The 24,106-nt window shown below is 38.1% G+C and overlaps 1 protein-coding gene across 2 annotated transcripts in view; it reads left to right on the forward strand.

Moving 5' to 3' along the window:
- PLS1 (plastin 1) overlaps positions 1-24,106 on the forward strand; it is a 137,984-nt gene that overhangs the window by 82,862 nt on the left and 31,016 nt on the right. For both annotated transcript variants that reach the window (XM_036243672.1, XM_036243673.1), the window contains exons 5-10: positions 2,235-2,367; positions 4,396-4,477; positions 9,427-9,592; positions 9,673-9,815; positions 14,335-14,430; positions 19,599-19,794. In XM_036243672.1, coding sequence (XP_036099565.1) covers positions 2,235-2,367; positions 4,396-4,477; positions 9,427-9,592; positions 9,673-9,815; positions 14,335-14,430; positions 19,599-19,794 — 816 coding nt within the window. The remainder of the gene's footprint in view (positions 1-2,234; positions 2,368-4,395; positions 4,478-9,426; positions 9,593-9,672; positions 9,816-14,334; positions 14,431-19,598; positions 19,795-24,106) is intronic.

Genomic DNA, 24,106 nt, shown 5'->3' on the forward strand with positions numbered 1-24,106 from the left:
ATATAACACTTCTGTCTCCGGAGTAGATCCCACATGTCTCTAACAGTTACTAATTCTCCCCAGAGGTAACCATTTTTCTGACGTCTATTACTATACCTTTTTTTAAGTTGTTTATTAAGGTATAAGATACACATAGCAAAGTACATAAAGTGCACTGTTCTGTGGTTAGATTTTTTTTTACATATGAATACACCCATGTAACCATTATCTAGAATAAGATATAGAACATTTAATGGCTTTTTAAAACAAAAGAACAGCTTTGTTGAGATATAATTGAGATAGCATGAAATTCGCCCCTTTGAAATATACAGTTCAGTAGATTTTGGTATATTACAGTTGTGCAGTTATCATCACTTTCTAATCTAGAACCCTTTAATCATCCCAAAGAGAAACCCTATGCTCTTAGCAGTTACTCCCCATTTCCTCTCCCCCATCCTCTGCTGGTCATTAATCTACTTTCTGTTTCTGTAGATTTGTCTGTTTTGGAAATTTCACATAAATGGAATCATACAGTAATAGCCTTTCACTTGACAGGCTTCTTCATTGGCATAATATTTGCAAAGATCCTTCATGTTGTGGCATATATTGTACTTTGTTTCCTTTTATTCCTGAGTAATACTCTGTGCTGTGGAGTTTTGTTTATCCTGTTGTCAGCTGACAGACATCTGGGTTGTTTCCACTTTGGGGCTATTATGATGATACTATATGAAAATTTGTGAGTCCATTTTTCTGTGGACATGTGCTTGAATTCTCTTAGATATGTACCTAGGGGTAGAATTTCTGGGTCATATGGTAACACTATGCTTAGCATTAAAAAAAACCAGCCCTGGCCAGTTTGGAGCATTGGCCTGTGGACCAGAGAGTCCCGGGTTCGGTTCCCACTATGGGCACTTACCAAAAAAAAAAAAAAAAAAAACCTATTTGCTAAACTGTTTTCCAAAGCATCAGCACCATTTTACACTCCTACAAACAGTGTATGAAAGTTTCAGTTTCTTCACTTATCTCCAGCACTTGAACGTTTTCTTCATTACAGTCATTGTAGTGGTGGTGAAATGGTATCCCAGTCCTGGTTCCCGTGCCCGGAACATCCTCCCTTACCCTGCCCATCTTCACACGTTAAAACTCTGTCTTTGAAATAGTACCTTCTCTATGAAGCCTTTTCTTGATCCACACCAACCAGAAGTGATTACTTTTTTTTTTTTAATTCTCAAAACATTACTTATCGCTCTTGTGGTATGTTTATTTCCCTTATGTTAAGTTTTCTTGTATATCTGTTTTATCTTATCATTATGCTACAATAACTGAGTGATCTAAATCCCTAGACTCCTAAGTCCCTGAGGAGGGTTGGTGAGGCAAGAAGATAAGAAAGTAGATTGTGAAAAGTAGAAAAGAGAAATATTAGTACATGTTTGTGTCTTTTTGATTCTGTGTGTGTGTGTGTGTGTGTGTGTGTTTGTGATGGATTAAATTTTGGAATTACCTGCCAAAATTAGGAAAACTGCCTTATTCTAGAAACTGGGGTAATAATGGGGAAGGTCAGCTTATGTGATGGAAAGAGGCATTATTTCTTTTTAGGTTTATATTGTTAAATGATTTTTATTCTAATATAATAATAATGAAGCAGTGGAACACTTTTCCAGCTCCTTCCTACTTTCCCCACTGCATTAACACAACATTTCTGCCTACAGAGCAAGGTACCCTGCTAGAAGCTGTGTTGAGCAGATGAGGATGACAGTGGCTAGGAGTAGTACTGTGTCTAGATCTGTGTCCGTTTTCCTATAGAAATTTCACAAAAATGGACCTATTTTATTTATTTGAAAACTCCTGATTTAAATCAGTCTAAATTTTTCAAGGGTGATTGTGGGTGGAATGTATTGCTGTGGGTATTTGTTTCTTGTATTTTTCCTCTGGGTGTGTGCGTGTGTGTGTGTGTGTGTGTGTATCTGACCTCTGATGGTTGGCTTCTGATTCATTTACTCTCAGAAGCAATATATATTTGGAAAGATTATAGAATAAAACTGAACATTTATTGTGCTCATTTAAGATATATACCTTACTCCCCACCAACAGAGCAGATGAAAAAGTGAAATAAATTCCCCTTTCTCCTTTTCTTAAACCTTTTAGTGTTGTAGTAGTTTTAATAACTTGCATTTATAATCTTTGAACAGAAATATTTTTATAGAGCAATGAATTTTGTGAAATGAGGTTTGCTAATAAGATTTTCTCTTTTTCAGAGGAAGAAAAAGTGGCTTTTGTTAACTGGATAAACAAAGCCCTGGAGAATGACCCCGATTGTAAGCATCTCATACCCATGAATCCCAACGATGGCAGTCTTTTCAAATCACTTGCAGATGGCATCCTTCTTTGGTGAGCTGAGCATTGGGTTAAGGGAACTAATTACAATTCAGCAAATCCATTGTCTTCTGGAACTAGTTAACAAGTAGCTACATAGGTCTTGAAGAACTTATATCACATAGACAATTCAGTGCTATATGTTTTCTAGAATTTTCTTTCAAATGTAATTTCTTATTTTTCTGATGTCTTTTTATCCTGTTATCTTAATAGAAACTTTTGAGTTATTCTTTTGATGCATTTACAGTGTTCACAGGTTTTTTTTTCCACGTCTCAATAAGGGATTGTTGACTATTGACTGGGACAGGAACATGAATAAATGTATGAGAAGGATATACCGCATTTGTACCTAAATGTGTATCCTTGCCCTGGCCGGTTAGGCTCAGCAGTTAGAGCGTTGGCCTGTGGACCAGAGAGTCCCAGGCTCAGTTCCTGCTAAGGGCATGAACCTTGGTTGCAGTTTGTCCCTGGCCCACTTGGGGTCCAGTGGATGGCAGCCAGTTGATGTGTCTCTCTCACATCAATGTTTCTCTTCTTCCCTCTCTCCCTCTTGCTCTATCAGAAGATAAATGCAAAAATGTCCTCGGGTGAGGATAAAAAAAAAATGCATGTCTTTTACTCTTCGCAGTCTGTTTATGCTTACTCCATTTAAACTCCTGAGGGGCGTGTCTTATTGTTGCATTTATTGTAGTCCCAGGATAGTTCTTGGTACAAAGCAAGTGTTTTTTTTTGTTTTGTTTTTTTAATTTATAAAACTACAGGAAACTTACAAAGAAGAAACTAGCCACCACAAATACCCTTATCACGCATACCTAGCCATTATTAACATTCTAACATATTTCCTTTAGTCTTTTTTTCTGTGTTTTCTTGAAAAGAAGAAAAAGCTAGCCATGGGTACAGGATCTTAGTTTTTAGGGCATTACATATAGAATCTACTGTGACTGGATGAGCGAGAGTCCCCCTGTCCCACCTGCTTTCCAGTGAGACCGCTCAAGGGAGCAGGCTGGGTGGAACCAGCGGGGAAAGAAGACCCTGCTGAGTCTGACTGAGTCTGGCAAGGCGAAGAGTCATGGGAGATGTACAAGTGGGAGGCCCCCGTGGTCTCGCCCCTCCCTGAGGGGTGGGGTGGAGGTGGGGGGCTGTGGGAGGTACAGTGCCAAGTGGGGAGTTTGACTTGGGCCGTACATTTGTCAAATGGTCATATATGAAAATTAACACCCTGTTAATTTTTAAATGCTTTTCATTAAGATTTGCTTATAATTAAATTGACAGGTTTGTTTTTTTGTTATTAATTCACTGTTATTTTTAACAAATTTTAGCAAATAGGCCATATGTTGGGAAAAACACTGGAGTAATTTCACTAACATTAATAAATATTACATATCTACATATTTAAATCTAAGAGTCACTGTTCATTAACAGTATTCGGTGAATAATTAGCATGTGATCACACCACATAGAGTGCAGTAATTGGTTCTGGTGTCACGTGGCGTGACTTTCTGCGACAGTTTTAACACCTGCTGCCCCACGCTCTGCTGTGCGCTAAGCCACGCCCCAGCCGTGTGCATTTGTTTACTCACAGTGCCTGGTGAATGCACCTATTTACTAGACCTATTCAGTATTAATTTAAAATTACGTAATACATATAGAAAACTTTTCTGTGAAATTAAACTTTTCATACATACTTAATTTTAATTACACAAACGTGTCTACATTAAGTAGAAACAGGTAAAATAATTTGTCAAATTTTTAACATACGCATTTGAAAAAACCTACTGAGATTATATAATGGACTTTTGGCTTTAACAGACACTCCCTCGCCCAAATTAGTCCATTATATTGAGGTTTTACTGTATTTATTTTAGGTTAGGGAGTATTTTTTAGATTTTTAAGACTAAGTCCCTGACATGAATTACAGTATAATATTGTTAAAGAAATAGATTATTGTTACTTTTCAAAATTTAACTCTTTTGTCTGCTTGCAAAAATGAGCTAAGAACTTTTCTGGGAATCTTACACTAAATTATTCCCATCTTCTGTTTAGCAAAATGATCAACTTATCTGAACCGGATACAATTGATGAAAGAGCCATTAATAAGAAAAAGCTCACCCCTTTCACTGTTTCTGTAAGTATGTATTCTCTAAAATGGAAGCCCTTTCTTAAGGGATGTTTGGACCCAAGTAAAACATGTTCTGATTTAACATAATTTCATTTTCATATAAAAACTTGGTTTTTAGTAAATAAAAATTCGGCTGCATTTGTAATTAATGAAATTAAGATCTAAAGTACCTAGGATGAACTTCTTTTTTTAGCATAATAGTATTCAGGTTAAATTCTTATGATTATTGTTATTTTATTAATGAATATTTGCTGGATGCCAATGTTTTTGTTGGTTGGTTGAAAAAGGAATAGTGCAGCCCAGCCAGTGTGGATTGAGCCTCATCCCATGGATCTAGAGGTCTGGGTTCGATTCCCGGTGAGGGCACATGCCCAGGTTTTGGGCTCGATCCCCAGTGGGGAGCATGCAGGAGGCAGCTGATGGATGTTTCTCTCTCACATCACATCAATGTTTCTATTTCTCTCTCCCTTCCTCTCGCTCTAAAAAAAAACCCCAATAAAACCTAATAAAAAAAAAAAAAAGAAGAGTGCATAGTTTTATCATTTCACAAACCCTTTATTCTTTTTGCAATAAATTGTTGTAGTCAGCTTGTCCATTCACATCTTTTTTTTTTTTTTTTATCCTCACCCGAGGATATTTTTCCATTTTTTGTACAGATAGAATGGGAGGGAGAGAGAGGAAGGGAGAGAGAGTGAGAAACATCGACGTGAAGGGACGCATCGAGTGGCTGCCACCCGCACGACCAACCAGGGCCGCGGACAAACTGCAACCGAAGTACGTGCCCTTAGCGGAAACCGAACCCGGGCCTCTCAGGACCGCAGGCCGACGCTCCAACCGCTGAGCCAAACTGGCCAGGGCTCCATTCACATCTTGATAAACTTAAGGAATTTACAGTTACCATACTTTTTCCCTCAAATGTAGATCAGTGGGTGGATATCAATATTTTCCAAGCACTTACTAGTACCAGTCACTGTTCTAAACGTACTACATGAATTATCCCTTTGACTCAACCCCAGCAGTCTTAAATAAGATACTGTGACTTTAAGGATGATGAGACCGAGGCACTGAGAGGTTCCACAATGTCAGAGCCAGGGTGTGATCCCAGTGGCCTGGCTCCAGCCCCATCCTTTCCGTCCCTGTGCCACGCTGCCACTCTCACGTGGCGGTAGCAACAGCAACTGCCTCAAATGCTAGTCGCAGCTGCTGCTGTCAAACGTGAGCTGCTGCTGAACTATTTCCTGCATTTTTGTTGGCAAGTGCAATCCTTGATTTTGCTGAAGTTGTTAAGCCTCTTCTATAAGGAAGCCGTGACCTTAGGGCAGAGGCACATGGTTAATTTTGGACCACCCAAGGGGTAGTCCCATTTCCTGTCATCCTTGGGAATTATAGAAGTAGATGTTGACTGACAACTTTTTGTCCCCACTCTAGTAAGTCAGTAATGTTGCATATCCCTAGCAGAAATACGTTTCTTGAATAAACCTATTTCTGATTGTAATTGCCGGATTTTTTTTTTCACATCTTGTGTCAGGATGCTTCATCTAATATCTATAATTGTTGAAAACATCCATTTATGTCTTATTTCCAGAATACATGTCACACAATTTTTTATTGCACTGAATCTGAAATACAACATTTCTTACTGTTGTATAAATTTATTTGGTTTTACTTTTAATACTTGTATGCATACATTAAGAAAATAAAGAAAATATTCTGTAACTGTTTGCAATAGCTGCAGGATGGGTCTGAGGGGCTAAGTTTTTGCAGTTTTATTTTTAGAGAGAGCATTCTTCCAGTATGAGTAGGGTGTAACAGTCTAGGTCTCAAGGATGCTTAAAAGAGTGAATGACAAAAGGCAGGCCTCTGGGAAGGGGCAAAGTATTACTGTGGATATTAAATCTGTTTTGTTTATTTAGTAATTTTAGAGCTCTAGGAATAGATCTGCTAGGGAACTATCAGTTTTTCATGAAACTTTATCCCCAAGAGGTGTAATTCATTTGTAAAAGATAGCAAAGATAGTGATAATACAGTTTTTCACTTTATGATGATAGGGTTATATAGTATCATGATGTATGAAAGAAGAGAAATATAAAAGGATGAAAATGAGCCCTGGCCGGTTTGGCCCAGTGGTTAGAGTGTTGGCCTGTGGACCAAAGAGTAGTGGGTTCAATTCTGGCCAATGGCATGTACCTCAGTTGTATATTGTTCCTGGCCCTGGTTGGGGTCGTGCGGGAGGCAACCAATTGATGTATCTCTCTCTCATCAGTGTTTTTCTCTCTCTCTCTCACTCCCTGTCTCCCTCCCTCCCACTCTATCTGAAGATAAATGGAAAAATATCCTCAGGTGAGGATTAAAAAAAAAAATGACACACAATAACTATGAAAACAAGGGAAAGGGACAGATCAAATAGTTAATAGCAAGACTCATTTTTTTGTATGTGGTACATGTGTTATCTAAAATAATTAATTAATTTTTAATACAAGTTTTTAAATGTTGACATAATTGTTGGTGTCCCCCTTTTAAGACTCATTTTTGATCTTAGACACTTTATCATTTCTCTCCTACCTAATGTAATACTGAGCTGTATTTTCTTATTTATCATTATTGAAAGAAAAGTTAATTATATGAATAAGAGTGAAAAGCAGATTAATGATTTAGGGACCCAAAAGTCAGAAAACTACCAATAATGAGTATAGGAAATTGAATCTGTTTATTATAACATATTAAGAAAAATCCAGTACAATTAGTATACTCAGACACATACAAAATATACATGTATATACTTTATACTTACGTATATATACAAACGTACACATAAAAATATGACCTTAATTTCACCTTATATACAATTACAGTTAAAATAGGGAAATTATAGATCCCATTTGGACATTCTAAATGAAGTAGAAAGTGGTAATATATAAAATGATGAAATCTGAATAAAAAAATCATGCCTTTATTTGTATTGACCCAGTAAGTGTCTAGTACAACCCTCTCAAAATTATTAACAAAAGTGAACTCATCTGGAATTGAAACTATGAAATATAAAAATTTGGAAAGTGGTATGAATGAAAAGACTTTCAGTACCTATATGAGTTTGTTAGTAAAGAATCAAATAGTTAATTAATCAAAATAGAAGGGACATGAGAAGCTATCTGAAACAGCAGTGTAATTTTTCTTCCAGGTAAAGTGGGCTATATCTTAGGCACAGACGGTTTGATGATGCCTAAAAAAGATGGGGGAGAATGGATGGGTAACCAAGATAAACGGCCGTGTTTGCTTGTGTCTTTTGTTAGCACCTGTGTAAGATATACATTAGGATACCAAAACTCAAGGAAAACACCTCTCCCATGACCCAGTTGTTGGAGATTCCTCATTATCCTTGTCTCTCCCTCCAACGCAGATCTTCAGGGCAGGTGTTCTTGTTAAGACTTGGAGAACAACTCTTATGAGGTTCCCCTGTTGCTTCTTGTTCTTACGATGTTTGGAATTGGCTTTAGACGATAGTGGTTGTTCTATGTTATTTACCAGTTAGAAACTACCATTTATTAATGAAGCAGATTTTAGCTCCTTACTTTCCATCATTTTTTAGCTAACAACTTATAAGTCATTTGCTATACCTGTGAAGCCAGTGGTTTTGAATGAAATTAACATCAAAAGCTGGTTCTCCATGTATCAACAACACAACCTGTTGATGAGACAAAGCTGAGTTTTCCTGTTTACTGCAGTTAGGCAAAATGAAACAAACAAACAAACAAACACTCCACCTACAAAGCCCTGGCAGTGTCTTGGGAGCTCTAAAGGACCTTCTGACTTGGCCGAAGCATGGACTGTATAAGTGGAACGTCAGGAGATGAGGCCAGAGTCTAATCCTAAGGGTTTCTGATCGCCATGTTATGAATTTGGACTGGACCCTCTCCTTTCCCTCCTTGACTTAGATCACTCTTACCCTTTCATCCACTTATTCAGTAAGTATTTATTGGGCATATACCACGTGTTAAATAGTGGGGAAACAACCCCAAATATATAAAAAATCTCTGTTATCATAGATATGACATACATGATACACACACACACACACACACACACATAAGCATACACTATGTCAGAGAATGCTAAGGCGTGGGTTGGGAATAACGAGTGCCCGCAGAGGTGGTGGTGGTGCTGGCTGTTTTGGGGGATAGGCAGGGAAGGCCATTAGGCGCATTTGAGCAACACCAAAGGATGTGTGGGTATTTGGGGAAAGCCTGTTCCAGGCAGAGGGACTAGCACATTCAGAGGTCCTCTGTAGTGAGTGACGGGACGTAGCAGAAGTGACAGGGAAAACCTGAAGTGTTCTTAAGCTAGGGAACACCATCAGGTTTCTGTTTTACTGATTTCACTGACAGCAGAGTATTGTGGAAGATGGATTGTATGTAGACACTTTGATATGGGTGTTAGGAAGGAATTGAGAAACCGGAAGAAGGTCACTGACAGTTTCCACAGGTATCTGAAAGGTGGAAATGACAGATATTGGTGACAGGATGTGGTAGGCAAGGAAGAATAAGGGTTCTGCTCAGATTTCTGACTTCGGAAGAAAGAAGGCCAGAATGAATGTTGGTCCTATCAACCAAGACAAGAGGTAAAGAAAAGCGAGTTTTAACAGGTAATTCGAGGAAGACCAGGGAAGCATGGCAAGAATATTGCTTCAGTTTTGGACATACTGAGTTTGAGGTATTTCTGAAATACCTAAATATACCTAACCAATTGAGTATATAGGTATAGAGCTTAGAGTGGGGGCTTGGAAATAGTTAAAACCGTAGAATTTTCCTTTTGTGTAATGGTGTTTTGCTTATTTAAATATTACTTATGTTTAAAGATCTGAAATTTCACAGTCCATTGTTTCTCATTTACCTTCTCAACTTGTTGATAAGGCTTTAAAAAGTACTTCCTCACGGGTATTTTTCTTTGTAACAATTTAGGAAAATTTAAACCTAGCCCTGAATTCTGCCTCGGCCATTGGATGTACAGTGGTCAACATTGGTGCACAGGATCTCAAAGAAGGAAAACCTCACCTGGTCTTGGGACTTCTCTGGCAGATCATCAAAGTCGGTCTTTTTGCTGATATTGAGATTTCCAGGAATGAAGGTATGATCATCAAAAGTACTTACTTTTCGCTGACATGTGCGCACCGCAGGAAGGGTTTATATCTCAGTGCTCTCCTCCAGCTCTGATCGCGTTGCTCAGTGAGGGCGAGGAACTGGAGGAGCTGATGAAGCTTTCCCCGGAGGAATTACTGCTGCGGTGGGTGAACTACCACTTGACCAACGCAGGATGGCACACCATCAACAACTTCAGCCAGGACATTAAGGTTTCTGTTTTAATGTTCAACTTTGTGACATAAAATAACGAGGTAGAATGTAAAAACAAAAGGCATGCAGACTTAAGTTTTAATTGAAATTTAATTCATAAGGGCACAGTGTAGGAAATGACATTTTACGCTTCGTGGAGAATTATAACCACCAGATCTTATATTTAAAAAACCCGCTAATTGGCTTTTAATAAGAAATACAACTGGCTGTGAATGGAAGGAAACACTCCTTAGCAGATTAGAGCATTCTTTCCATTTTATATTCCACAGATAGACTAAATTATAAAGTGAATGTCAGCCTGTTACATCTGTGTGCTGGACTAGAGGCCCTTGTGGGCCTGACCAGTTCAACACTCTTACTGCCGCTTTGCCAATAACCAGTGAGTAGGAAAGCACAGTTTCCGAGGGCACCGGGAACCAGTGGACCACAGGAGGCCGTCAGGTCTCTCAGTCACGGAAGCTGGAAACACTGTCCTCCTGTTGGGAGACCATTGTCAGTGGGACTGTGACATTCAAGTGCCGAATAGCAGCTCCCACAGCCACTACCTAGACAGGCATTACCAACTTGGGTCTCTCTGACTTTTTCTTCTCTATGTAACTTTTTTTTCAGACTAATCAGTGCTGACATTAATTCATATTTTCTCTTTAGATATATTAACACCTCAGTCAGGTTATGTTTTTGCCAGAATGGCATAGATGACAGTCTCTCTATTTGAAGAGACATTGTATTTCTCTGCTTTCCTCTATTAAAATTTTATTCGGGGGGGGGGGGGCGCTCTCTCTTTTTTAAAGGAAGTTCATTGGTCTTTAAATGGCTCAAATTGCAAATAAACCAATTGGGCAGTGGCTTCAGTTTAAGACATGTGATGCATCTTTGTCAGCTGGCTTCGAAGCACCCTAGTTCCCAGGGGAGGAGAGGTCTCAAAGCTGAGTCACAGTGTTAGTGGTCAGGGCCCCTGGCTAAATAAGACCACGGTGTGTGCATGCGGAGAGCGCTGGGCCCGCAGGGCCAGGGTTACATTGTACTTTAATTCTGCACATTTGTACAACCTACGAAAAATATGAAAGATGTACACCTCAAACCCTTTAAGGACAAATATTTGACATGACAGGCTGGGTGTAATATCTAAAGAGCTGGGTTTCTGAAAAACCTATTTTTGTCTACATATCTGTTAACCTGGTACGCCTGAACACATCTTTGACGTATTGAAATTAGGACTGAACAAAAAAATAAAAATTCTGTGAATCAACTGTCTTAGCTCTGTTCCAAAGAAGAAAAGAAAAATCTGACAGTGGTGGATGTCCCAGTGAAATTACGTTCCCAAATAGCATGGTAGAATTCTTTGAGCATGCGCGCCACACAAGGCTGGCACGGGCCTCATGTTTGGTCTGTGTACACTGAACATGTTTTATGCATTATACTCAGGTTTGATTGCTTGATGTTAACTTTAGGACAGTGTAGCTACAGTATTCTTTATTATGAACACAAACAGACTGCAAATCCTAATAACTCCTGTATTGCCAAACTGTAACCTCATGAGTACAAATTTAAAAATTAACAGGTGGCAAGCATGAATATTTTCCCAAACAGTTCTAGTGCAAAATGCATTCGCACGATTGATGCTTTTCCTGTGCCTGCTCCAAAGAGATCAAAAAGTTAACACGTGCTTACCACTTGCAGAGAGGGATTTCCAGAACCAGCATCTTAAAGGAAAAGAGGGTTCACTGAAACATAACTGGTGTTGAATCCCATAGTCTAAAGTTATCTTACAAGTATATGCTGGCCCTTCATCTTAAACTACCATAGAACTAATTAAAAGCAATCAGGAGCTCTGGAACCTTACTTTCAAGAACCAAGGTGTAGCACACATTTTGAAATTGGACAGCCTCCTAGCAGACAGTTATTTCCCAAGACTCTTTTATACAGAAGTTGCACTCCACACTAGACATATGTTCTCTCACCAGGAACTTCACACTTTCAGTGATACATAACAATTTCCAAAATGTTAAAGTAATTTCAGTCAATTGAGCCTTCAATGGACATGCTTATATATTATATTTATTAGTATGGCCAAGATAAAAAAAGGAGTTTGGGCTTTGATTATAAAATGAAGCATCTTTCTCTGATTCTTATGGCTAAATATTTACCTTTCCTTATTTTATTTTATTTTTCTCTGTCTTCTGTCTCTCTGGCTCAAATTTTTGTTATTAAATCAAATATACCTTGTCAACATTAGCACGTTTTAGCAGGTTTCCACATGATTAACATTTGACTGATGGACTCTGGCTTTCACCTCTTCTACATTAAGCTTTTATCGTCTAAATCTGATTTGTTACCAACCAGCAGAAATAGAACTTTCTCATCTTCTTTTACTCTTAAAATATAAGCCCCTCCCAAGTCAGCTGTGGCTGAAGTGTTTCTGTGATAGGGAGATGCAGCAAAGACCCACTGGGAAGTGCCAGTCTGATCACAGTAGTCGGATCCCATCTGAACCCCATCCACTCCAAACTGCCTGCTTATGGCTGTTTGTCCCCACACCCCTCATCTGTGCACTGTGGGGGTCAGTGCCCACATGCCTGTACCACCACTGTTCGCTGGTGACTTTGTGTAAGGCCAAGAAATTGTGACCCTCTGGTGAATTTACTGGCATCTTGAATCCCAGAGTTTTTATCAAAGGATTAAGAAGAATCTGTCTTTTCACATATCACTGGTTTGTGGTGATGAACTCCTTTAGCATTTTCTTATCTGGGAAGCTCTTTATCTGAACTTCCATTCTAAATGATAGCTTTACAGGGTAATCTTGGTTGTAGGTCCTTGCTTTTCATCACTTTGAATATTTCTTGCCAGTCCTTTCTGGCCTGCAAAGTTTCTGTTGAGAAATCAGCTGACAGTCTTATAGATGCTACCTTGGAGGTAACTCACTGCTTTTCTCTTGCTGCTGTTAAGATTCTCTCTTTGTCTTAACCTATTACATGAAATGTTAAAGGGTCTTCTTTAAGAAGAATATGAAAAAAAAGATAAATTTGAACAATAAAATGGCAATAAATACATATCTATCAATAATTGAATCTAAAAATCAAAATAAATGAACAAGCAGACCAGAAACAGACTCATAGATACAGAGAACATTTTGATGGTAGCCAGATGGGAGGGGGGTTGGGGAGATGGGTGAAGGGATTTAAAAGTACAAATTAGTAGTTATAGTGTAGTCATGGGGGTATAAAGTACAGCATAAGGAATATAATCAATAATCTATTAACTATGTTATGGTATCAGATGGGTATGTGATTTTTTTGAGATAATCACTTAATATGTTTTATAATGTCTAATCACTGGGGTGTACACCTGAAATGAATATAATATTGTATATCAACTGTAATTGAAAAATAAAAAATAATTAGAAGAAGAAGAAGAATCTACACCGCAAGCCAGCCCTCTGCCCTCATGCCCCGGCCTGAGCATGCTTGGCTCTTGAGCCAAGGAGGAGGATTTGAGTGCCCTGAGGGGAGCTCTGCCATCCTCCTGCCTGCAGGTGGCTCTTCTATATTAAAATTCAGTTCAACAGATATATATTAAACCCTTCCTTGTGGAACATTATGCCAGGCAGGGTGGTTGCATAGACCTAGCTCTTGAAGCTTACCAGTTACACAGGGAGAGAAACATCTGGTAGATGGATACTTCAGTGATCTAGATATTGCTGTATAACAAGCCACTCCAAATTTAATAACTTAAATAATGACTTGTTGTTTCTCAGAATCCCGTGGGTTAATGCAGCTTGGTTGGGTGATTCTGCTTCAGATGGTTCTGGTGAATAACACTGTATTCAGCTGTGAGTTGGGCTGGTCCAGAATGGGGCAAGGGCACCAGTCACATGTCCAGTAACTCACTGCTTCTCCGGGAGGCCTTTCCACGTGGCTAGCTTGGCCGTCCTCACAGCATGACAGCCTCAGGTTGCTGGACTTGTGTTGTGGAAGCTAAGTTCAAGAGAACCTTGGCAGAAGCTCTTCAGGCTTGCACTTGAAAGCCCAACGTACCACTTTAACTGCATTCTGTTGGTCAAAGAAACGCACAAGTCCGGTCTAAGTTAAAGAGGGGTGCAGGTAGGCTCTGCCTGTTAATGAGAGGAGCTGCATGTACGTACAGGGAAGAGCTGTGAGAGCCATCTTTGGACATGACTTCATTGGGTGATTCAGGACAGTGTGGTCACATTCTAAGAGAAGCCAGGGAAGCTTCCGAAAGATAATACTTAACCCTGATCTTAAACTGATGCTGATGCTTGGCAGTGGAAACAAATGAGAAAGGTGGGGAAGGGTGTTCCGGTTTGGGTAACAGTGTCGCTAGAGCTGTGAAATGCAAAATAGCATAGTGATTTAGGGACCTTTGAGTAATAAGTAAAGTTAATAGTTACTATTCCATTCTTTGAGACGAGGCCTGTTTCTTCAGTGTGAGCATATTTTTCCTAAATCCAATGATGATTTTATTCATTTTAAAAATTCTATTTTATTTCTTTCCTTGCAGGATTCAAGAGCCTATTTTCATCTGCTTAATCAGATTGCACCTAAAGGTGACCGGGATGATGGACCTGCCATTGCCATCGATCTTTCAGGATTTAATGTGAGTACAGTTTTTAATTTAAAAATTTTTTAAAAAAATTTTGGTAAAATAAGCATAAGATAAAATTTACCATTGTAACCATTTTTTTAAATCTTCACCTGAGGACACTTTTTGCATTCATAGAGTGAGAGGGAGAGAGGGAGGAAGAGAGAGAGAGAAACATTGATGTGAGAGAGATACATTGACTGGCTGCCACCCACACAACCCCAACTGGGGCTGGGGACAAACCGCAACCGAGGTACGTGACCTTAGCAGGGTCTCTCCGGGCCTCAGGCCGATGCTCTAACTGTTGAGCTAAACCGACCAGGGCCCATTGTAACCATTTTTAAGTGTATAGTTCAGTGGTATTAATTATATTCCCATTGTGTGCAACCATCAACATATCTAGAACATTTTCATCATCCCATAGTGAAATCTGTATCCAATAATAACTTCCAATTTCCCCTCGCCCCCAAGTTCCTGGGTTTTACTAGTGGGTACAGTCAGATTTAAAGTGCACTTATCAATAGGAAGCATTCACTGTGGAGTCCTTAGCCCTCCATTAAAGCTTGATCTTCAGGAGTTTTTTCATGCCCTGAGCTCCAAATCTCCATGCCAAGTCATCTGGTTCTCATGAAGAACGGGAATTGCCGAATTCCAACCTTGAGTGTGCATGGAATCAACCCGACATCTACTTTACCTGGTGCAGCATAACTAGGACTCACAGGGTGTTTTTGTGACTATCACTGTGTACTAGATAAAGTAGCAACAAGCCATTATGAGTTTGATTAATTAGCAGTTGATTAACAGTTCTTCCGACTTATATTTGGAAATACACAAAATGAAAGATGACAATTCCTAGTATTTATGGTGTAGGAAGGGCTGAAAGAGATCCTGATCCATCTAACACAATTCCTAGAAATCCCATTCTTTTAGCATAAGTTGTAAATACCAGGGATGGTTCTATCAAAACATTAAAATCAGGTCAGACTATAGTTTGAACATCTATCAAGTGCTTAAAGTACAATATCAGCAGTATTTAGTTTTAAAGGCAACTTAAGTCATTACTTAATTATATTTCACATTATTATAATGAAACGTCTAAGAAATTTGGTATTGTAAAATTTTGCAAATTAGTCTGAGTTAAAAAATTAACGAAATAATTAGACTTCTTGTCAAGATGATGGTGTAGGTAAACATGGTATTGCTTCCTCCCACAACCACATCAAAATTACAACTAAACTACAGAACAACCACCATTCAGAACTGCCTGATATCCAGCTGAATGGAAGTCTTACAACTACGGAATTAAAGCAGCAGCCACACCGAGACTGGTAGGAGGGGCAGAGGCGTGGAGAGGCTGGTCCCACACCCATGTGTGATGGATAAAATCAGGAGGACACCTCTGCTGGGAAGGTCCTCCCTGAGGAGTGAGGGGTCCCTGTCCCACACCAGGTACCCAGCTCAGGGTTCCAGTGCCAGGAAGAGAAGTCCCATAACTTCTGGCTATAAAAACCAGGGGGAACTAAGGCTGAGGGAGGCTGAGACTGCTGGAGCCCAAGGCAGCTCCTCTTAAAGGGCCCGCACATGGACTTACTTGGACTCGCACCCTCCAGGCTCCAGTGTAGGGGAGGCAGCTTGAAAGGCATCAGAGACATGCAGGGAAGAACTGAGTTGTCTGGCATTGGGGTGAGACCTGGAGGGGCAGCTTTCTCCTGGACAGATTTCCTGTGGGAGGCTGTTGTTCCTGTGGTGAGCCTTTCCCCACCGGACTCCAGCGACCTGGCTCACACTGTTCGCCCCACCCTGGTGATTCCCTGAGGCCCTGCCCCACCCAACTTCCGGGCCACCCAAGCTGTTTACAATGGTTTTATCATAGGATTGGCCTGTTTTGGATCCTGCCAGTGGTCAGTGGGCAAGCCAGTCCCTGCAGCTGATCACCCTGAGTAAATCCCTCCTACTGAATTGCCAACAGCAATCAAGACTCAATTACAACAGAAGGGTGTACAGTCCACGCTAGGGTGCACCTTGAGGGCCTAGCTGGGATGATTAGGGAGGTTGTGCCACTGGATCCTACAGGACACCTACAACAATAGGTCACCTTATGAAGCCTAGAAGACATAGCAACTCTACCTAATACATAGGAACAAACACAAGGAAGCAGCCAAAATGAGGAGACAAAGAAACATGTCTCAAATGAAAGAAAAAAAACAAAACTCCAGGGAAAGAACTAAACAAAATGGTGATAAGCAATCAATCAGATGTGGAGTTCAAAACACTGTTTTAAGGATGCTTAAGAAACGTAGTGAGAACTTAAAGGAACTTAAGGAGAACTCCAAAGAATTTAGTGAGAACATCAACAACATAAAAAAGGACCAGTCAGAAATGAAGGAGGCACTAACTGAAATAAAGAATAATTTACAGAGAATCAATAGTAGAGTAGGTAAAGCCAAGAAGCAAACCATCAATTTGGAATATAAGGAAGCAGAAAACACCCAATCAGAAAAACAAAAAGAAAAAATAATCTAAAAAAATGAGTATTGTGTAAGGAGCCTTTGGGACAACTTTAAGTGTGCCAACATTTGCATCTTGGGGGTGCCGGAAGGAGAAGAGAACAAGAAATTGAAAACCTATTTGAAAAAATAATGACAGAAAACTTCCCTAACTTGGTGACGGAAACAGACATACAAGTCCAGGAAGCACAGAGTGTCCCAAACAAGATGAACCCAAAGAGGTCCACAAGAAGACACATCATCATCAAAATACACCCCTATGTTCTTAGCGGTGCTATTTACAATAGCCAAAATATGGAAACGTCCTAAGTGCCCATGAGTGGATAAAAAAGCTTTGGCACATTTACACAGTGAATTGCTACATGGCTGTAAAAAAAGAAGGAACTTTACCCTTTGTGACAGCATGGAGGAACCTGGAGATTATTATGCTAAGCAAAGTAAGTCAGAGAAAGACAAATATCACTTACATGTGGAATCTAAAGGACAAAATAAACTGACAAACAAAACAGGACTAGAGGCATGGAAGCATGGAACAGACTGACAGATCTCAGAGGGGAGGAGGGTGAGAAGGGCTGGAAGAGATCAACCAAAGAATATAAATGTGCCTGCTGGTGTGGCTCAGTGGTTGAGCATTGGCCCATGCACCAAGAGGTCGCTGGTTTGATTCCCACACAGGGCACATACCCAGGTTATGGGCCAAATCCCCGGAGGGGGGGTGGCATGCAGGAGGCGGCCAATTGATGTTCTTTCTCATCAATGTTTGTATCTCCATCTCCCTTTCTTTCTCCCTAAAATCAACAAAGAAAAAAACACATTTTATTTTCAAAATGTAATAGAATCTACAGACACCTTGTATACATTTTTTGGGGACACCCTGTATATATATATAAAGACACTTAAAATATAACCACTATACCTTATCTTTACTAAAAATATTAGCAATCATCTGTAATATCATCTAAATATCTGGTCAATACTGAAATTTCTAATTGGCTCATAAATGTCATATTTTCTTTTTAAAGTTTGTTTGAATTAAGATATAAATAAGGTCTACATATTGTGATTTGTTGATGTCTACCTTAGTAACATTTTATTTTTGTTTAATAATGTTAAACCTATTACGTTCTTTGATTTCATTTACATTTCTACTTTTCTGCAAGTCTGGTACACAGAATTAGATAAGTCATAATCCTTGTATGATATACTATCATCATGGGTTCATACATATCTGTTTCTTCACTTATTCATTTTGGAGGGGTGGATAATGAGACTATTCCAGAATTAGATAGTAGTGATGGTTTTACAACTTTGTAAATATACTGAAAATCACTTAATTGTATACTTGAAAATGGTGAATTTTATAGGATATGAATTATATCTCAATAAAAAATATTAAAAATGCATATTATCAATCTAATCATAAGAGCACATTAGACAAATTCAAATTAAAGGACATTCTACAAAATAATTGGTAGAGTATACCAGTACTCCTCAAGAGTCAAGATCACTAAAGTAAAAAATAAAAGCCTTAGGGACTACCTCAGATCAGAAGAACACAAGGAAACATAAGAACTAAATATTTTTGTTTGTAGTTGTTTGTTTTAAAAGTGTAACAAGCTCCTGTGAACTCTCACTCCAACAAGAAAGCTAAGACCTTGACATTGATTTACATTTAGCTCTGCAGGTCTTCCCTGTCCCATCTTTCTCCCTTTCTTTAAAGTAACAATAGCCACCTTGAATCTTATGTTCATTGTTCTTTTGCTTTTCTTTCAACCAAATATATTCCTTACAAAATTAAATTATTTTACTTTTTTTTTTAATCTTCACTCGAGGATATTTTTCCATTGACAGAGTGGGAGGGGGAAGGGAGAGTGAGTGAGAGAAACATTGATATGAGAGAGACATATCTATTGGTTGCCTCCCACACGACACCTACTGGGGTTGGAGATCGAACTTGCAACTGAGATACATGCCCTTGACTGGGAATCAAACCCGAGACTCCGAGGTTCATGGGCCAACACTGTAACCGCTGAGCCACACTGGCCAGGACTATTTTGCTTTTTACCTTCATATAAAGTTTATCATGTTGTACTTAAATTTCTAGTACTTATTTTGAACGTAATGTATTCCTAAGTCACTCACATTGTTGTATGTCATCGTGTGAATATGACAGTTTATTCTTCGACTCTCCTGTTGATAAGCATTTGGTTTGTTTCCAGGGTTTCGTAATTGTGAAAAGTGCTGTTCCTCATGACTTTAATATTTTTTATTCAAATAGAATATCCCAACTTGTTTAAATATCATTCAGGGTAGAATGGGTGAGACAAGTAAGCCTCTTAATCAGAAGGCACTTTAATATATGGCCTTGATCAAGTTATCTGTAATTTGATCAGTAGGAGTTGACTGATACAACAGTATATGAGAGTTTTGTTGAGTATTTCAGCAGTGAGGGTGAAATATTATTCTTATTCCAATATGAAAATTCAGAGACTTATACTTATTGATTTAAAAGAAATGGGGAAGTTGATTTGGAATTTCTGAATGTTCTGACTTTATTTTGAGCTATTATTAGATATATTTCCAGAAGAGCAATTGCTTACACATATGTATATCAATAAAAAGTTATGCCAATCAAAAGTTTAATCTAGACCATTTTTATTCTATTTTATTGTTTAGGAGAAAAATGACCTGAAGCGTGCTGGATTTATGCTTCAAGAAGCAGATAAACTGGGCTGCAGACAGTTTGTCACTCCTGCAGATGTGGTTTCAGGCAATCCTAAACTTAATTTAGCGTTCGTAGCTAATCTGTTTAACACATACCCCTGCCTACACAAGCCTGATAATAATGACATCGATATGAACTTATTGGAAGGTATGTTCTTTCTGCCTTTAATTGATTCACTGATACGTTCCTGTGGTATTGTCTTACTTCACGGTTAGAGATAGGGGAGTTGGTGGGAGACGTTGTTTACTGTGTGTAGGAATGTGTATCCATTAAAAAGGTAAAATTACAGAAAGTGGTTGTTGGTTTTGGTTAAAAGAGTGTGGGGAAAATCTTACTTGTCTGTCATTTCTCTGTAAGATGTTAGTGAAAACTATCATTCATTAAAAATATTCTCTTAAATGACCACATAACATAACTCCACCACGAATATGGACAATGAATTATCTATTGGAAAAAATAATTATTTGTAGCTTGTTTTCTCCTTTGAAAGCTACAGTTTGACTCCAGTATTGTTCTCTTTTTAATGTTTTTAGTGTACATGAAAAAATTTACAACATTCATTACTTGTCTTGTGTGTGGGCTATTGTTATCTGTCTCATAATTTATAATACTTTCCTATTTTGCTTCATGAAATGCAGATTTGACCCCTCCTAATGTAGGTACTGTATTTAGTACTTTCCTATATTCTATAAATATATTCATTCTGAATGTTCTTTTTATTAGTACCATTTATTCTTTCTATCTGAGTTGATATTTATTTTTTGCATTGTTCATGCTGTGTTTTTTCAGTCTTAATATGCCTAAAGAATGCATGATGACAAGCAAGAAACCCAAATGAAACTTAATTAGAATAGCAGAGCAAGGCTTGGTTATGTAAATTCTCAACCTAACTTGCCTTCTGCAATGATGGGATAGTGTAGTTGTGAACACATTAGAAAACAATATTGACCATTGGATTTCATGATTTGATGTAAAACCTTTATCCCTCTCCTATACATAAACAAACTTTTAGCACAAGTAATTTTTGAAAGGATTTATGTAGGTTCTGTAACATAGATTATTCTGTATTATTTAGTTATGTTTCACTTACTGAATGTCACTGAAGCTTATAATATATGAATCGTCTTAATGACAAATACATTCTCAATATCTAGTTCTTTCTCCTTATCTGTTTCCCAGCCTCTCTTCTTTTCTTCTCCCATGCTCACCCTCTCACCCACGTGCAAATGAAAACCCACATTAGTATCAACTAAAAGTAAACAGTGGCAGTGGTGGTGGCAGTTGTCAGAGGTAGGGCCAACCCTAAAATATTCCCACTGGTTGCCCTGGTTTGGAGAAAGGAGTCCTCATGTAGGGATTCCTGGTGGGGAGAATTTGCTGATTCAGTGCTCATTCCCTCACATCACCCACATTGCTCCCCTTTCCCCTAGTGAGACAATCAGTTTCATCTTTTTCTCTTTGACTTCCACAACCAGAGTTCCAGTGTCCTTGTCACTTTGTAATTGTGTTTTTTTAATTAATGAAAGAAGTTTCAGAGTTAACAAATATGTTCTTTGAAGAATATGATTAATTCAGTTCACTCTTCCTGAGGTCCAGTAAAATAAAATAAGGACTGTCTTCTCTACGTACATAACTAAGAGGAAAGATATATAAAAACATGGAATTGTCAGCAGAGAAATATAGAATGAGAAATTAGAACTTTAAAAAAACTAAATGGAAAGGAAGACTGCTAAGTTTTTATGAGTCTGGAAAATTTCAAAATCCCTTGATGTCTTACATTAGATGGCATTGTTTAGAGTGGCATATTAAAAATGATCTGCTTTTTATAGTCACCAAATTCTTGTTAGATATCATTTCCAACTTGCTCGTTCTCCTATTTGTAACGTTTGAATTCTTTTGCTAGTGTTCAGCATGCTTTTGGAATTTTTCAGTGTGAATCAGATTGCTAAATATTTCTATTAGTATTTACTATATAAGAAGATACTGTGGGAAATATTTACCAATCATCTTTATTTAGAACATATGTATGTCCTGATACATCTGCCAAAATGTATTTGACTTTGACTGTCATTGGAATTTTTTCTTCTGTAAATTTGTGTTTATAGATCCTTATGAAGTTTGACGTTTGACCTTATCACATCCTATATTCATGTATTAGTATTCCTCATTGGCAAAGAATTTCATCTACTTGGAATTAAAGAAAATTAAAAGGCCAACTAAATATTAAACCTTCATATTAAATTGAGCCAAATACGTAGGCTATGTATAGAGAGACCATGTCAGAATTTATTTGTGGTGATAGAAAATACATAGGCCGTGTAATTATACTTTGTTCAATCATGGTTCCACCATTAAATATCTGAGTAACCTCTGTGAGCCTTGGTTTTCTCATACGTAAAACAAGACCAATAATACTTATTTTGAAGAATTGCAGAGTGAGTTAAAAATGACCTTTCTTGAATGAAAGAACATGCAGTATGTGCTCAATAATGGTCAGGTAGAGGAAGAAAACACTTAATACAGCGCTTAACACATTTAGTTGATTATTAAATATATTGGTTCCTTTTCTTTCTTCTTAGTAGCCTATTTTTAACATATTGGTTATTTTTTTAATGAAACTTTTATGAATTGAAGATGTCAGTTTGACCCTGAAAATGAAAAGAATGTTTTATAGTTTTTTCCATCTTTTATATCAGCAATTAAGATTTTACTCCTGAGGTTGCCTTAGTCATCTGCGATCTGGAATACATGTGTTTGCAACACTTTACCACGGCAGATGCATAGTGCTGCTGGCTTTGAGCATTTATTTACCAGGACAACTTGAAATGTGGTCTTAGATAAGTAAATGCTCACTTAAAAATCTATTTTACTTTCCAGGTAGCAAAGATTAATATAATGATATAATTAGTTGAGAACAGTAGGAAGAAATGTGAACCTCTGAAAATTATAAAACTTTCAGAACTCAGTCAAGATACAAGTTTAATGTCTTTTTAAATATTATTCACTAAATGATCAGGTTCAGCAGAATTTAGACATTATTGTAATTAAAAATTAACTGATTATTACACTATTGTTTTTAGTTTTAAAACTTAATTTAGATTTTCAGAGATGGAAATAATATAAAAATTATCTAATTACTAGAAAAAAACGTATATACAGCAAAATAACAGATTGTAATAGAGAAACAACTAAAAGGTAAACCCAAGCCTCATGTATCAAGCTATTGACTATAATATGTTTGTGTTTATGTCACTTTGGTGAAAGCTTAGATATTTAATTTGCACCTGTTTGATAGCACCTGTAAGACAAGGCAAGCATGGCTTCTAGAAATATTTAGTGAACGTGGTTCTTATACAGTATCTTTATTATAAAGTGGTAGGGGCAGATATGACAGAATAATCAGTTACCTTTTCTGCAGATAAGAGAGGACAAAATTTAGGCAAGAAATTATATGGTTATATAATTTAATAGAGCAAGAATTCAAACAGATTCTGGGAAAGCCACTAGGTAATGGCATTAAAAACCACATGAAAGTACAGTGGGCAGATTATTTCCTGAACAGTTGGCACAAAAACCAGAATGCTTTAGATCTTAGAAGGTTTTGGTTTCTCTTCTGGGTGTGCAGCTTTATTATGTCTGTGGCCCTTAGCCTGCAGATGACTGCAGGGAAGGTTCTGTAGGAATGGGCTCCTAGAGCTCAGATGGAGGTAGATTATAGGACAAATTGTCCTGAGAATTTCACGTGAGACAAAGACTAGAGAGTGATTGAACTTGCCTCTGGTTTAGAAGTGATGAGAGGTATACTGTAAATGTTTCATTTTTTTCAGGAGTCTGGTGAGGAGATGCAGGCTAGGCCATTCCATTGTCCCCTAACTTTGCTGAAAAGCAAACAGTAATTGTATAGTCACTGAGGACTATTTGCATTCGAGGATGACGAGATGGCAGAGATGGCGAGGAAGGTGCCCAGTTCTCTCTGCTCACTTTGTGCCGCACAACAGCCCACGTATTCCTTGAAAACCATAGAAACACCGCTCTGAAGGGTGCTCAGGGAGTTTAGGTAATCACAGGTTAAATGATAATGCCTGCAGGAATGTCTTCTTGAGGTGATCTTTGAGGTCTAGGGACTTACTGTGACGAAATGTGTTTTTCTGCTAGCACCTTGTATGGGGCTGTGTCCCTTATGTTTTTCAGCAGTGACAATCTAAAATGACTCAAGAAGCCTATAAAGCAGCTAAATCCCGTCATTGCTTGTATTCATATGGCCTGTAATCCCATCTCCTTCATTGCTACTTGGTGTAATTAAAATGTAATTAAATTGTTTGTGTGCCCAGCAACTTTCCTGCGTAAAACCCTATCTGTACAAATTTAGTAATACTTCTTTGCAAAAGGTGCAGCTTTTCTATTTCTGTTTAATGTGCTAACATTACCCTGGCTGCTAAAAGTTTCTTTTATTCATTTT

Source organism: Molossus molossus, unplaced genomic scaffold (assembly GCF_014108415.1).
Source record: "Molossus molossus isolate mMolMol1 unplaced genomic scaffold, mMolMol1.p scaffold_m16_p_5, whole genome shotgun sequence".
NCBI classification, from domain to species: Eukaryota; Metazoa; Chordata; class Mammalia; order Chiroptera; family Molossidae; genus Molossus; species Molossus molossus.